Source organism: Bos mutus, chromosome 5, assembly GCF_027580195.1.
Source record: "Bos mutus isolate GX-2022 chromosome 5, NWIPB_WYAK_1.1, whole genome shotgun sequence".
In the NCBI taxonomy this organism is placed as follows: Eukaryota; Metazoa; Chordata; class Mammalia; order Artiodactyla; family Bovidae; genus Bos; species Bos mutus.
In genome coordinates, this window is record NC_091621.1 from 84,332,689 (window position 1) to 84,349,685 (window position 16,997).

At 33.5% G+C, this 16,997-nt stretch overlaps 1 protein-coding gene across 1 annotated transcript in view; it reads left to right on the forward strand.

The window, feature by feature from the left end:
* The window catches only part of AEBP2 (AE binding protein 2), a 62,951-nt gene extending 46,688 nt beyond the window's left edge, over nucleotides 1-16,263 (forward strand). The window contains exons 4-9 of the mRNA XM_005893216.3: nucleotides 192-378; nucleotides 3,075-3,199; nucleotides 8,513-8,580; nucleotides 10,504-10,617; nucleotides 12,906-12,932; nucleotides 13,484-16,263. Coding sequence (XP_005893278.2) covers nucleotides 192-378; nucleotides 3,075-3,199; nucleotides 8,513-8,580; nucleotides 10,504-10,617; nucleotides 12,906-12,932; nucleotides 13,484-13,529 — 567 coding nt within the window. The 3' untranslated portion in view covers nucleotides 13,530-16,263. The remainder of the gene's footprint in view (nucleotides 1-191; nucleotides 379-3,074; nucleotides 3,200-8,512; nucleotides 8,581-10,503; nucleotides 10,618-12,905; nucleotides 12,933-13,483) is intronic.
* The last annotated feature ends 734 nt before the right edge of the window (nucleotides 16,264-16,997 follow it).

Genomic DNA, 16,997 nt, shown 5'->3' on the forward strand with positions numbered 1-16,997 from the left:
AGTTGCTAAGTCATGTTTGCCCCATGGACTATAGCCCACCAGGTTTCTCTGTCCATGGATCATAGATCCTTTCTGGAATTACTTCAGTAGTGTTACTGATTTACTTCTGAAAATACAAAATATCTACTTGTTTCTATTTTGCTTGCATCATGTACTGCTTCCCTGACTATTATTATTATTTTTTTATTCAGTGTGTCGTCGGTGGCTGCAATGCCAGCTTTGCTTCTCAGGGAGGGCTAGCTCGCCATGTACCCACACACTTCAGTCAGCAGAACTCCTCAAAAGTCTCTAGCCAGCCAAAGGCCAAAGAAGAATCTCCTTCTAAAGCTGGAATGAACAAAAGGAGGAAATTAAAGAACAAAAGACGACGCTCATTACGTAAGTATTCAATACACACTGAAAGGCAGTGTGTGTCAGATGGTTTAGTTTTTATCTTAGACTCTCATGCAAATTCAGTTTCTACCATTCTTCAACTCTGCTTATCTGTTTTTGTTAATAGTAATGAACAGATAGGATCTTGGGGTGTCCCTGTGAGAATTCAGATGTATGTTTTATCTTTAGTAGCTAAGGGAGCAGTATATGTGGACTTGAGGACTATTGTAATTCTGAATGGAGAAGGCCATGGCACCCACCCCAGTGCTCTTGCCTGGAAAATCCCATGGACGGAGGAGCCTGGTGGGCTGCAGTCCATGGGGTCGCTAAGAGTTGGGCACGACTGAGTGACTTCACTTTCACTTTTCACTTTCATGCATTGGAGAAGGAAATGGCAGCCCACTCCAGTGTTCTTGCCTGGAGAATCCCAGGGACAGAGCAGCCTAGTGGGCTGCCCTCTATGGGGTCGCACAGAGTTGGACACGACTGAAGCGACTTAGCAGCAGCAGTAATTCTGAATAATTTAAATTATGACAAAGTTCCTGTTTGTAACAATATTTTAGAAAATTTGAACTTGTTAAAGATTTAAAAATCAGGTAAAAATAAAGTAACCTGTCTGTTCCAAAGTGGTGTGTGTGAATAGGGAAACTCAGTGTAGTCTGTGTCTCAGTGCTTAACAGTCTATTGTGATGCATATGTATAGTGTTCATGTGCTTAATTACAAGATTATTAGATGTAGCCTCCATATTTAGGACAGAACATAATTAGGTGATTGTGTACTTTTGAACCACAGGGAAATAGTCTTTATTTTTGTGGTCTTCAAACAAAAAGTTTTTGATTATATAATTTACTAAGAAAAATGGTTGGCCATTCAGTCTTAACTTGGTGTACTTACAGTGTATAGAGATAACACTGCTAGTGTACACTGACAAGAAGGAATACTGAAAAACATAGAAATGGGAAAAAGAAAGAAGTTGTATTATTTTCTTCCTCATGATAGTGGATCATGACACACACACCTGCTTTGGAGACCATTGTTCTAGTTTAGTATTCTTGATCCTTTAGTAGTGGACGTAAAAAGGTTAAGGTCTGATGCATAGAATCTGAAATTTGAGCGCTCTTTTTATTATTCTGAATTTAATTCAAGTGATGACCTCTGTGTTTATTTAATCTTGAGTTGAGGAGTGATAGATTTGAGTGATTTAGAGGGGTGAGTCATTATTAATAAGCTTATTCTTCTCAAGAGAAAGCATATTTGGAGAGTATGGAGAAAGTACGCATTTTTTCACCCAGTAGCAGCAGATGAAGTAGGAAGGGGATTTGTTTCTTAGCATTAGGTAAAATCATGACTTTTTTCCTCTCATAAATAAATGTGAGTTTTTAAAAACTGATTTCCCATTGTCATTGCTTTGTTAATCTTGTGGGTTCTGTTAGTTTATTACTAGCTGTTGTTCTGTTTATTTCCCTTTGAGCAAAAATCCAATGAGAAAAGAGCTATTCAGACTGCTTTACTGAGTATACCAACTGGTAGATGTGTAGGTGTACGTGAGTAGTAGAGACAATTTTAGTCTACCCGTGTGTTAAGTCAGAATAGTGTGGTAAATTAGCATATATGTAATTTAGAATATGCTGTACCAGGAAATTAGGCTGTTTCTTTTATTGTCAGTAAAATTTAATTTTTAATTACAGATGATATTGAGATATTTTACATGTATTAGAAAGCTCCACAATTGTAAAATAATAAATGCACTTTCCTTACTTTGAACAGTGTTATTAGGAACAGAAACAATACAATTTATAGTTATTAATGGGTTGAAAATAGAAATTTAAAAAATGATCCTATCAAATCTTTAGTGTATAACTTTGTTGTGATTATACTGAAAGATTGCTTACTCTAGGTTTGTCCATTTTTTAAAAAATGACTTAAGCGTATCAGTATAATTGCATTATGGCTTAAGGCATTTTTCCTGTGCGTTTATTTTACTCATCATCTATAGCTGTTGCATTTCCATTTCTCAGATTAGGAAACAGACTAAGAAAGATCAGACAGTTTGTGCAAAGTCACATAGGTGATAACTGATGGGATTGGATGTTTGAAAGAATTTTGGAGGACTCATTGGCATTTAAATGTATTTATAATTTTTCTTAGATTATCATTAGAAGAGTTACTCATAATCAGGAAAATGTCAAAATTTTTAAATTTTAATATTACTACTTTGTCAAATCTGAAGGAAATTTTTATTACATAATAATGTAAACTGTTCATGAAATGTGTATATCATATGTTTGGCCAAGGTGAATGAGATCTTGTTGTAGTGCACAGATGAAGACGTTTGTCATATTGTTGAAAATGCAGGACTGGTGCTCAGGAGGGGTCCTGGAGTAAAATGCAAAACTGGATGAAAAAGAGAATAGCTAACGTGTACAGTCATGAGGTTGAAGGTTAAAATCTCACATACCAAGGAGCAGAATTAAACCACACTTCCTTCTTAGAGTTCTGCTTCTTACACCCTTAACCTTGTCAGCTTGGTTCTGTTTTGAAAGCAAAGAAAATCTTGATATTTAAACACTAGATAGATAGATAGTTAATTGTTTCAGTCTTTTTTACTTAGTATGTATTTTTGTGAAAAATGGATCACTAATTATGGCTGTTCTGAGACATTTTCCTAAATATTCTTTACTGCTTTTGTATTGACTTTTAGCACGGCCGCATGATTTCTTCGATGCACAAACACTGGATGCGATAAGACATCGAGCCATATGCTTTAACCTCTCAGCTCATATAGAAAGTTTAGGAAAGGGACACAGTGTTGTTTTTCATAGTACTGTAAGTATCTGATTTTATTTTATTTTTCAAATATTTCCCACAGTTCTATGTTTAAAAGATCACATGAAGTTTTTTAGCCTTTAATTTGAGCTATTTAGGAAATTGGGATGGTATTTGGGTTACTAAGCATTTGAAGATCCGTCTCTGACTTTAAGTAAACGAGGTGTGTTTTCTGACCTCTGGTTTCCTTATATGTAACGTTAGAGCATTAGACTTCCTTTAAGGTACATCCCTGTCTATGTTTCTGTATGCTGTCTGTTTCCCCTAAAATGCACATCTAAAGCTAGTGTTAAACAGAAAATAAGATAATGGTTATCAAATGAAAGCTTCATGAAAGAAGGAATTTTTATCTTTCTTTTTTTTCCTGTGGATGTATCTGAAGCATGTAGAATTGTGTGTATATTTGTTGGATAACTGTTGGAAAAAGCAAAATATCAAATTAAAAAAAATAACTAGTTTGTTTTTGGTTAACTAGAAGTTAATAGAGAGTTATTTTCTTCTCATTCACCTTGCCATTTTATTATCCAGTCATCTTTATATTGCTGTATTTTGATGTAGGTGAGTTAGTAGAGAGAAACTTTAGACCAGACTCAGTGATTTGAATCCCTAGAGTTTCTTTAATTTTGGCAGTTGAAATAGAATTTATGTTTTATATATTCTAATAAAAATGCATGAGAATTTAAATATAAAAGAGCAGTATGGATATTTCTACTGGTTTGAATCTTTTATTTTTCCCAACTCCTCTACTAATGAGGTTTTCTTGTACTTTCGCTTTTTCTTCTATGACTGCTTCAGTTCACAGTCCCTGATTTTGATTCCCAAAGTTAAAGACAAGAAGGTAGAAGATTAGACACAAGGAAAGGAAATCTTTTCTGAGCTTGGAGTACATAATAGGTGTGAGTTGGGTTTAAGGAAAGGTTTGCCATACGTATGTGCTTTTAAAGAATGTTGGAAATACATTTATTAAATAAGAAAGGGTCAGAAGGAACATTAGAGGCTTTGAAGACAAAGTTAAAATGGCTGTGCTGGAAATTTTGTTGGGATTCAGCAATATTAGGAGCTTGCTCAGCAGTGATGGTTAAAGTCCTCCTTTGGAATTTGGTAACATAGGTTTATGATTTGGTAGGTCTATAATTTTTTTTTTTAAGTTGAAATTAACATTTATTATCCAAGTTTACATTTATGTATTAACATATAGGAGATAGAAAATATTAATCATTTTACAAGTTGAAATAAACTGAGGATTGGGACTTTGCTGACTGTCCTGTGAATTAAGACTTGGCCTTCCAATGCAGTGGGGTGTGGGTTTGACCTCTGGTTGGGAAGCTAAGATCTCACATGGCTTAGGGCCAGAGAGCCAAAAAAGATAAAGTAGAAACAATATTGTAATCAATTAAATAAAGACTTTGAAAAGTTCACATCAAAAAAAAAAAAAAAAAAAAAGCCTGAGGATTGACTGATCATAAAAAATATTTCATGATTTGATAAAGTAGACTTAAAAGTAGACTTTTAAGGGTTTTGCTGAATAAAAAGCATGTGAGATAGAAAATAAGTTACTTAAATTTTATCCATGTGATCTTTTTCTCTTCTAGAAATACAGTTGATTTACAATATTGTGTTTCAGGTATATAGCAAGGTGATTCAGTTATATATATATGTTATTTTCCTGGTTATATTCCTTTATAGATTATAAGATATTGAATATAATTACCTGTGAAAGTGTTAGTTGCTCAGTCATGTCCTTACTCTTTGGTGATCCCATGGGCTGTAGCCTACCAGGCTTCTCTGTCCATGGAATTCTCCAGGCAAGAATGCTGGAGTGGGGTGCCATTCCCTTTTCCAGGGGATCTTTCTGACCCAGGGATCGAACCCCGGTTTCCTGCATTGCAGGCAGATTATTTACCATACTATACAATAAATTCTAGTTCCTAATCTATTTTATGTATAGTAGCTTGTATCTGTTAATCCCATACTTCTAATTTGTTCCCCCTTTCCACCTTCTAAGTTTATTATAATTTCTTTTAAAGGTTAGTAAGTTGTGGTCCCAGACTCAAAAGGAGTGTGGCATTAGGGCTAATTTGTTCATTTACTTAAATATTAAGCAGCTACACGTGCCAGGTACTAATGATACAGAAGTGAACAAAATGGATGAAAAACAAGAAACCGGATATGCTTACACTTTAATAGGGGATACATGATAAACAGGGTAAATGAATTAAAAGCTTGAAAGTGAGGATATGACCATTCACTTACTAGGGGAGGGGCATTGTGGCCAGAGGCAGGTGTAGAATCCTAAATTGGAATATGCCAGGTAGGTTTGAAACCACTGAGAAGGCTGGTGTAGCTGGAGGAAATGACTGAGGCAGAGAGAGTAGAAGTGTCAGAGAAGTAATGGGAGAATCTGGTTGCACTGACACTTGGCTTTTTATTCTGTATGTGTTGGGAAGCCGTTGGAGAAGTTTGAGTAGCCATGCTCTGATGTGATCTTTTAAATAAAAGTTCTGTTGAGGTGTAGTAAATATAAACTCACCTCACCCATTTTAAGTATACAAGGGAATTTCTTATGGTCCTGTGGTTAGGACTTTGTGCTTTCACTGCTGGAGCCTGAGTTTAGTTCCTGATCTGGGAACTAAGATCCTGTAAGCTGTGTGGCCAGGGAAAAAAAAAAAAGTATACAATTCTCTGAATTTTGACAGTTTTACTTACCAATGAAACCACCACCACCATCACCACAGTTAAACTTTACTGGTGTAGCTTTGTGTGTTCATCTCTGTCTCTGCCCTCTGCCTTAGAGAACTTACCAGTCTCTTGCCTCTCATGCAGGTTTTAATGTGCTCACTTCAGTTTCTGTATTGAGAACATATTGTAGGTCAGTGTGGGGGAGAGAAGGGGTCAGTCTTTTCAGTATCTCAAGTGAGAAAACACCAGAGTGGTTGCAGTTAACAGTCTGTGAGATGAGCAGGTTGAGGGAGTCGTTACTTAGTTGCTAAATCATGTCTGACTCTTTTGCAACCCTATCCACTGTAGCCCGCCAGGCTCCTGTGGCCATGGGATTTTACAGGCAAGAATACTCAAGTGGGTTGCCATTCCTGTCTCGAGGGGATCCTCCTGCCCCAGGGATCAAACCTGTGTCTTCTGCTTGGCTGCTGGATTCTTTACCACTGAGCCACGAGGGAAGCCCAGGTTGAAGGAGAGGGGAATATCAAGAGCCGTAATTTCAACACATTTTGTGAAGAATCTAATGCTTTTGTCATGTAGGCAGGTGGATATGAGTCTGAGCTTAGAGGAGAGATGTGACTACAGATAAGAATGGAAGTTATTCGTGTATTAGGGTGTTTAAAGATACCAGACTGGATAAGATCACCTAGGACATATTAAATAGAAAAGAGAAGAAATTGAAGGACTGAGGTTTGGACCTATCAACATTTAATGATTTAAAAGGGTAATCTGATGAAATAATGGTCTAATATTTAACAGGGACCTCTACCTGTTAGGGAATAGAGGCGACGATGATAGTTAAGGTTCTGTTTTAAAAAGTGTAGCATCGGTTTTCACATGATTTCACTAGAGCTGATCCTTGAGATGAAATCCTTAATTGACACAGGAGAAGTAAAATGATAAAAAAAATGGAGGAACTAAAAATGTGATATTAGGAGTCTGGAAGAAAACTTAAAATTTACTCTGCTAACATAGTCTATGAAAATGAAAAGTTTTCCATTTGTAGAAAACATCTGCGAGGGTTTAAGAACATGATTGATAGCTGTTATCAATAAATTTTTAAAAACCTAGAAATAAGAGTGATGTTGCACCCCAAGCGACATTGTGGTGGCAGAGGTACCTTGACTGAGGAGAAGTAACAAAGGTGTAATGTAATCTGAAGAATGCTTTTTCCTGGGGGAATTGGAAGGAAGAAACATCCATGATGGGTAATGGTCTTCCTTGGACACAATAGAAAGGAAAGGGGCTAGGTGAGGAAATCCTTGAAACTTCCATGACTGTGACTGAGAAAGGTTGATGAAGGCGGTTTGTATTATACAGAATCATTTCTGTTAGTAGTCAGTGTTCAGTACTAACTGTAAATAGAAGTTTTCTAGTATCAAATTAGCTTTTATAGTTAATTTGATAGCCATATTGATAGTGAAGCATTTTACATAAGAATATTTACGTGGTGTACTGTGCTGTTCAGTTTGCCTACTTTGTCTTCCTTAATTGAAACATTTTCTTTGAGCCTTCTCCAGAAGAGGTCAGCAGAATCCCAGTTAGCAATCAGTTGACTTGCTATACTTGGTTGCATTGTATTATTTTTATATCTTATTTCTTTGCCTGTAGAGATAGTTTGTTTTAGTGTCTTCAGATCTGTCTTTGGGCTTTTTAATTAATCCCATTACCGAGTCTAGAATTAGAGTACTTAACTATAGAGTTTTAAATAATGAGGCTAGAAAGTGTTTTGTATTTGTTTGAAGTACTGCTTTTACTTCTAATATATTTTGAGGATGACACGTAGCATTACTTTGTGAGGCTATTTGAAACTTAAAAACTTGGTAAAAATATTGACATGTAGATTATTAAAACACTAGTGTTCTAATTTCATTAATATGGAAGTTCTCAGAGTTATAAAATGCCATTTTGATCGATTTTTAAGAATCGTTACTTCAGTTTTTAGAATCTGGTAATGGAAGACAAGCATTTTGGGTTTTTTTACACTTACATAGGTCCTTATAGTTCTAGTTGATTCACACCTTAACTTAGATTCCTTTATCAAATCACACCTTAAAATCAAACCAAATTCCTTAAAATCAAACCTAAACACTGATTGGTTAATGTTTCATTTAAAATAACACAAATCAACCCACAAACAAAAAGCCTCCACACAAATGACAAATACCTTAATCATAAAAAGGAGACTTGTCCTTTCCCAGTGTTATTTTTTCCTTCACTATTCATCTGTTCCTCAAACACATTTCACCACCACCCCCACCCCCGCCCCCAAAATACCCATTTTAGCCAATGTGGATTCTTGGTTGGTATTCTGGCTCAGCTAAAAACTTAGTAAAATAAACAGCATTTTAAGAGATAATATGATTTTTGTCTTTGGCTGTGTAAAGCTACTTCACTTTTTCTCTTCTTTTTCTTTTGTGAAAATAGATGATCAAGGGTGAAATTGCTGTGAACTAGGGCAGGACAAGATGTGGTGGTGGTAACATCTGGTCCCAGACGTGAACACTTCAGTTCTTGATTAGGACTGAAAGCTTTTTTAAAGCACATAAGAATGATGTTTTATAGTTTTTGTAATTTATTTTATATCATTGCTAGGTAATAGCTAAGAGAAAAGAGGATTCTGGAAAGATAAAACTTTTGCTTCATTGGATGCCTGAAGACATGTGAGTATTTGGAATACCACATATATAACTAATAGACTGATGTCTTATTCTTATTAAAGTCTTTTACTCAAAAATTACTTAAGCTATTGGGTTCAAATATAGAAGACTTAACAGGAATGAAATCACAGAACATTTTGAGGTTGTCAGCATGAAAAAGATAATCTGTAAAGGCTCTTAAGAGTACCTGGCTCAAGGTATAAACTTTAAAATTAACTTTTAAAATAGTAGTTTTTTTAATGTAAGTTGTCATAGCAATTTTTAATCATTTTTAGAATGTGATTATTTTTAGAACTTTTAATAACCTTCAAGTAGGATAGGGCATAAGCAACCTTAGTTATGCCTTTGAGACAATTATTTTTAACAATTTCTAAACATTTTTCAGGACATTATTAATGATATTTTATTGAAAAAAGCAATTGGTGAGTTTTCTAGGAGTGTTAACATTTTTCTTTGAGTTTTAGTACCCTTTTATTAGAGTGGTTCTGACCCATGTGCTCCTTAATTTGGATATTTAATGTTCAATAATCCTTTTATTCTTAAAAATTTTTTTAGTTGTTACAAAAGGTAAATGAAGGTATATCATAGAAAAGCACCAATATAATAAATTGAAATGAATGGAATCTCATTAAAAATTAATAAGATATGGTCCATACTTATTCTTGTTATTATATATTTTTCTACAACATCATTTCCCAAACTCCAGTCCAAAGAGATGTTAATGAACATGATATGAATTAAGAGCTTTAAAAATAGATTTGGGATGGGGTGAGGGGTGAGGGAGGTTCAAGAGGGAGGGGACACATGTACATGCTGATTCACATTGTATGGCAGAAACTGGTACAACATTGTAAAGCAGTTATCCTCCAACTAAAAATAAATTTAAAAAATAGATAGGAGTTTACAGTGCACATTAGCATATTGAAGTAAAGCAATCTATTTAACTTTTTAAAAATCCTGTGATTATCAAATGTCTGTGAGTGTAGGACATCCTTTCCACTTGCTTTTACCCCCTCCCTTCCAGGTTTTTAAAAAATGCCACTCTAAAATATTTTGAAATGTTCATGTAACATTTATTTAATGAACTTTTTACTGAACATTTAAAGCTACCCATTTTTCTCCACTGTTTAAAAAACATTAAACTTTGTTTTTATTTACAAGCTATGGAAAATGTTATGGAGATAGGCGTTGCCTTCCTGAAAGTTTGTGTCAGCTTCTAATATCATCTCTGACATTAGAGAGCTTACTTCTGACTTACTATCAACACTGGCTCTTGGAGTTTTTACATTTTGCATTTCTTTGATTATAAGGCAACTGCATCTTTGGTGAATTAATGGTTTATGCCCTTTGTCTCCCCTATTCTTTTTCCCCTAATGAGAGTTCACTTTTTTCATACTGATTTGTAAGAGCTCTTTTTATAGTAAGGTTATAACTGTTCCTTAAAAAAAAATTATATTCGGATGTCTGTAGTCTTAATATTTTAGAAATCGATCAATCCAAATATCAGAATGCTTTTATTCCGAAGTTCATTTTTTTCAAAGTGAAAATCTGGTGGGGTTTTTACTTCTTATTTCTTTATAAAGAAACTAGATTTCAGCTTTTTATCACATCATGATCTAATTGCACTTAGCAAGCTAAGAGATAGACAGTGTGTTAATATGTGTTTCCAAGTTGTAGGATGACTTTGCCATCAAAATTCATTTCCAGATTTATGTCTAAAATTTCACCATACCATTTTCTGGCTGGGTCTTTACATCCCAGTACTTAGATGACTGAGTTTCCTTGGTGTCTGATAAGCTTGTTAACCTAGGTGACCCAGTCAGACAAGTCAGAAAAAGCTGGGTAATGTGAGTAATGTGAAGGTATGTGAAGGATAAATTTAAACTTAATGTTATTTTATATATGACTTGTTTTTTAAATTCACAGTCTGCCTGATGTGTGGGTGAATGAAAGTGAACGACATCAATTAAAAACTAAAGTAGTTCATTTATCAAAGCTACCCAAAGATACTGCCTTGCTTTTGGACCCAAACATATACAGGTAATTTAATTCTTGTTTTGATGTTTCACTTTGAATTGTAATCATAAATCTTAAATTTTGGATATAAGGTCAGGACTTAATAAGTACTGAGTTTCAGTATCAAGCACATCTTGCTTTCTGGAGCTTTGTGTATGGAAATTACATCACAGTGATACATACATTGTAAACTCTAGAAGGGCAATATTTTGGTCAAGTTTATATGCCCGGTTAATTCCAGATTTATCTTGAGTAGCTTAGACTGTGATATAGAGTGTTTTGAAAATAAGTGCCTTTTGTTTAAGTATGTAATTCTTTTTTAATAATATCAAACATGTAGACCTGGTCATAATATCACATGTTCACTGAATACCATTAATGGTTGAAGTTCTTAAACTTAAGCTCTTCCCAGACTTTTCAGAAGAGCAGTTCAGATATTACTGTGCTTGTTTTTAAGAGGTAGCTTAGAGTGTTCACATTTCTAAGGTTTTTGATCTTACCTTTGTTTTTGTGTGTGGTGCATATGGAGTATGTTTAGTGGGGGAAGGAGAAGAGACCACCATTTCTGTCTATTTGCTGAGTCACTGTGCGGGTGCTTTACATAACACTTCCTCCTCACAGCAGGCCTGTGAAGTAGGTGTTCCTATGTCTGTTTTACACGTTAGAAATCTGAGGCAAGAGGTACATAGCTTGCCCAAAGTGACACAGCTAGGGTGTGACTGAACTCCATTCTGCATCTGTGCAAATGACGTATACTACGGTGATTAAAAAAGTGGTTGAAAATGGTTAAAAGGCACTCTTAATGAGTGAACTTCCTGTATTTTAAAAAGGAATTCTATTTTAGTATATACTTTATATAGTAGTAGATTGGATAAGAATAAAGTGACAAAATGATTGATAATCCCAGATGTGAATTTCAGCTGTCCTAAAGTACACTATGTCTTGTGCCAAAATTTGAAACAGAGACTTTGATTTGAAGGATTTGTTCATTCCACGACTCAACTTCTTGGAATGTGAGACATCTTTTGAGAGTGAGATTCTCACATAATGGGCCTTGCTGCAAGGAGACATTGAGATGCTTCCAGACTTTGAAAGCATCTTTTGGTGAAGGTGCTAAGTCTGATGAAAACTTGTGTTTTTTCCAAAACTTGTGGAATGAACTAGGTTAATCAAGAAACTAGCTAGCAGAGAGAACAGTGAAATAACCTTAAATGATTTACCTTTCTCTTTTTAAAGAAAAATAATTGGATATTTATTATTTACTGGCTCCTAATTTAGGGCTTATTTCTGCTTATTCTTTGAAGGGAGTGATTAAAACTAGCATCCTAAAATAGTGGTATTTTGGGAGAACCAAGAATGGTCCTAAACATGCCTTAAGCAGTGAATTGATAAAGGGGCATGAATTTTAAATAAAAGGTTGAGACTAACTTGTGTTTCTGCCCTGCATTCTACTTCCCACTCTCTATGAGAGTCTTCCTTTTTCACAGAATCAGCTTATTTTTGCTGTTCTTATGCTATATAGGAAGCAATTTAGATATTTTGGTGAAAGTGACAAAAAAGTCGTTCAAGCTCAGAACTGATGTCCAGACGTGCATAGGACTTGCATCGCCTGTTCTCAGGGTATAATTCTGCAATTGTTACTAATTTCTGGGGTAATGAAAATACACATTCTTAAGATGTATTTGGTACTTATGTGGAGTTAATTTTCTTTAGTTGTAAACCATCTTCCACCATCTTAACATTTAATCTTGAGTCTATAAACTTTCATGCTTCTACGATTCTGGAAATTAGAATCAAATCTACCCTAAAGTGGTGCGGAGTTACAGAACTCCCTACATTTGCCATGCTGTAGCAGCTTAGTAATGCTTGGACTTTGAGTGGGAAAGCATGTGAAATTACGAGGGGAAGAAAGCAATTATTCTAATTTGTTTTAGGAGAAAAAGTTTGCAGCTTATGAACATCTCAAAATGAAAGCATGACAAACATTCCAAAAATATATTAACTTCAAAAGTAGCAGTAAAAAGGACATACTTATATGAAATTTAAACACTAAACACTAATTTAAATTTCATATAAATTTAAACTTGAGATTCTTTTTTAGAAACACATTAATAGGTTACATGAAAAGGATTTGTTAAAAAGCTGTATATTATGTAACTAAATTTATATCCACCATGTGAATGCTTAGGAAATAAATTTTCATGGTGATTGTCACATTTTCTATTTCTTATACATATTTGTATTTTTGAAGCACTTCATATGTGTTTTTCATTCAGTTGAATAAAAGATTATCCCTTTTTCTCTTTTTCTAGAACAATGCCGCAGAAGAGGTTGAAGAGGTAAAAAATAAATAAATACATAAAAAGCAAACAAGCGGGGACACCTGCAGTCTTAGTCACTGACAATGGGTTTTAGTAAAAGTTGCACATTAGAATCAACCCCCTTCCTTTTTTTCCCTTAAATCCAGTATTTAGAATATTTATGCTTAGTGTAAACATTCTGTGAATGAAGTAGGCTCTTCTGTGGAATATATTAATATATTACTGTATATCCACATTTTCATGGAGTGGTACTGTGGGAGACTGAGCAAACACTCTTCTGGCAACTTAGTGGAACAGCTTCTTAAAGGCTTTGCATGCTTGCTGCTTTAAGCTGCTTTTTTTTTTTTTAAACCCTTTAGTGATTACAGTAGTTGATATTGGAAAGAAAACCAATTACAACATGTGCCCTTACAAATACCAAAAGCACTGTAAGGATATTTGTCTTGACAGTGTCTATTGATTTGAAGTCTTATTAGGAACTATTTAGACAATGAAAATTATCGAGAGATAATTTACCTTTCAATTATGATAAATAGATGTGATTGGTTGCCATTTGTGTTCTTTTGCAGAACTCTGATAAGAAAAGTGTTCAATTTGTATTTAAGCAAACAGTGAACGACATTTGCAATCAACTAAAAATTCGTCTATCGAATTAGGGCTGAGAATTTCTGTTAAAGAGTGTTGCAGAATGTCTGGTGGCTCCCCTTTCAGGAGTAGGGTTTTTTCTCATGGAGTACAGTATGTTAATATTTACCTATATAACTAATCTGTTAACGGTTTTTGAAAAACCTCTATTTCAAATTATTTGAATAATCCTCATATTTTCATTTTAACCTATATAATAAGCCTCTATTTTTTTTTTTTTTTGAGGAAAGCATTTGGTTTGTGAGCTGTTTTTTTCTTAACATAAGAAAAATCGTATTTTTTTTACAAGTATCTTCAAACTGAATCCTTTATGCACCAAAGTTGGTTTTGAAAAGGAAAATAAAATCACTTTCTTGCTTGGTAAGCAAGAAGCCATATGGATTTTTTTTTTTAACTTACAAAAATGGAAATATGTGTAACTTGTTAGTATTGTATCAAACAAATGTTGCATAGAGTTAATAGAACATTGCTTGTAAATAATTCAGATTTGTAATATATTTTTATATTATGAAATGTACTGTAGATGTTTTTCTAGAGGCATGAAAAGTTAAATGTATATATTATGGGTAGAAATAATATTGAAGGATATTGTAATTCACTAGTGCTGCCAGAGGAATTGTTAATAAAGCACCTTCTTTAACAATAAATGTCTTTTGCAGACTTAAGGGACTATGTACTACTGTTAATATCTATAAGAGCAAAACACATTGAACATCCTTCCAGAAAGTCTTTGAGGGAGGACCTATTACCCATAATAGAATTATGGCACTCATTTCTGACAGTGACCGTGAAATCAATTATTTCCTTACTGTTGGAAGGACATATTGTAAAGTATGTGGTTATATGCAGTCAAACTGCAGAAACTACTCCTGATTGAGGAGTTTTCACTCTACTACAGTGATATAAAAAAACCAGCAGTTTTTACACTAAAATTTTTTAAAGAAAGAATAGACAAAAATATAGAATTAATAAGCCTTTTGGTTCCAAAATGGGAAAGGTTCCATGATACATAAATCATTTCTCATTTACTTTAAAAAAATTTAAAAAAACGATAAAAATTACGGGAGGCTTTATTCGTTAACAGTGGGGTTAAAGAGCTATATACATGAAGTAAGTCATATAAAGTTAAATGAAGTGCAAATAAAAGCACTGCTTCTGTAAGACATTCTGGAATGGTTGTTTAATAAGGGTATTATTCATACGATCTGTAGCAAATGTGATTTTATTTTTGAAAAGAAGAAAAGCAGTGTGTTTTCTTAACTATTTTTTGTTTTCTTTTGCTTAAGCACTTCATCAGTTGCTTTATTCTGTATCTATGAAGTAATCTGCAATCTCCTTTGTTCTTTTTAAATTTTGATTTGTTATAAAATTGCCAAATAGTGTTTCAGATATATAGTTTGTACCTGTATTTTTATTTTATTGCCTCATGTTCTTGTAAGTCATTCTTAATTGACCGATGATTGTAGACCTTGCCTGAGTATTTTTTCTAATAAAACAAAGCAAATCACATTTAGTTTCAGAATTGTAACAATTCAATTAAGTTTTAAAACGACATCTGAATTATACATCTAATGTTTTCTTCAGGGGCACAGCAGATAAATTAGTTTTCCCATTGTGTAGAAATACTAAGATGGTCAAAACCAAATTTCATGGTTATTGATTACCCTCTGAGTACTCAGTCACTCATGATACTCTGCTGCTTATCTGACTTTGTTCTGATACTATTTACACACACCAAAAAAGAATATGGAATTAAAATGAAATAGTTTTATAACTTGTATGTATACAAATATACACACATGCAATTGTGATTGGGAAATAAGTGTGGAAATTTTTACTTTATACTGTTTATTTAGTAATAGCTATCCATCTATATTATCCCTATCCCTGTATTCCCCACCCTTCTGCATCTCTTCTCACCCCTATATATATATATAAAATATGCATTGTCTTTTCAGCAGCAGGCAAAACGGCAGCTCACAGACATACCCATTCATTTACTTGTGGCTGCTTTCTTCCTGTATGACAGAGTTAAGTAGTGACACTTTATTACCTGCAAGCACAAAATGTTTGCTATCTGACCTTTTAAGGAAAAATTTGTCAATCCCTGGTTATAGTTGATAAATTTTTCTATAAAATAAACCTAGATTGCACAAATTATATTTTAATATGATAGTATTATCTTGGTAATAAAGCAGCACATTAAATTTTGGTGAAGCTTTTTAATATACATAAGAGTATAAATACTGCCAGACTAAGATACATGCAACAAATGGTGTTTTGTTTTTTTTTTTAACTTTTACATTGGAGTTCTTAATAGTTACTAACATTTCCCCATTTGTTATTGTATTTTGTTTTACTCAATAGGACTAAATGAGATTTTGTAAATTGGATCATGTTTAAATCATAAGGTTCATCTTCTCTATCTGAAAGACTCTTGGAAGTGGAAAATATTGTAAAATTTAAAGTTGTTTATTTTTCTAATAAACTTTTTCAAATATAAAATCTTCCCTAAAGTGGACACACATTACCTCTGAACTTCAGACGAAGGAAAATTAAGATGGACAGTAGTTGACTCTCAATGCGTATTTTAAGATCTGTTTTATTCTCGTTGAAAGCATTGATAATCATATCAGCAAATCTTTGTGAAACTTCTCCTCCCACACCTTAATAAAATATTTTAAATATGCAAGTACTCATAAAAGGATAGAATTTGCCACAGTTATTTAATACATCTTTTATTGTTTGCTCTTTGAATTCTTTTAAAAATATCATATGGTTGGTTAGCAAAAGTGTTAGATATTTGAATAAAGGATAAAAGTGGGTAAATATAGTTGAAGTCTTTAAAATAGTTGATGGGGGCTTCCTATATGATTACAACTTTTTTCTTTTCTTTTTATAGTCTAATACCTTTTCATATGTTCTCTAAAAGACAAAGAGAAATTCTTATTTAGGTAGATTCCCTATTGGAAAAACCGATACGTTTATATGTATAGCAAGGCTGGGGGTTGCACACCTACAAGGGAATGCTTATATATAAAGCCTTTATTAAAAAGAGTACAATCATATATGTCATTTGAATGTCTTGGGGGTTTTTTGTTTTTTGAGAGAAGTTTTTTTTGTTCGTTTGTTTTAATGAATAGTATTTTTCTACTTCTAAAATGTAAGAAATGTTTCTTAAAAGGTAAGATTTTAAGATAAAATGTCTTATATATTTTTATTTTTAATTCTTACAAGAATCTGACCTAGTAGAGGATGTTTTGCAATTCAAACACTAGCTTTAATACAAATAAAGTCTGAGGAGTTTTTTTGTTTTTTAATGGTTTTAGAGTATTTTGTCATTACTAATGGTTATGAGCTTCAGTAGCCTTGAGAATGTAACGAGTGCTGTATTACTTTAAATTAAAATTTTTAAAACATATTTACATAGTGCAGTTC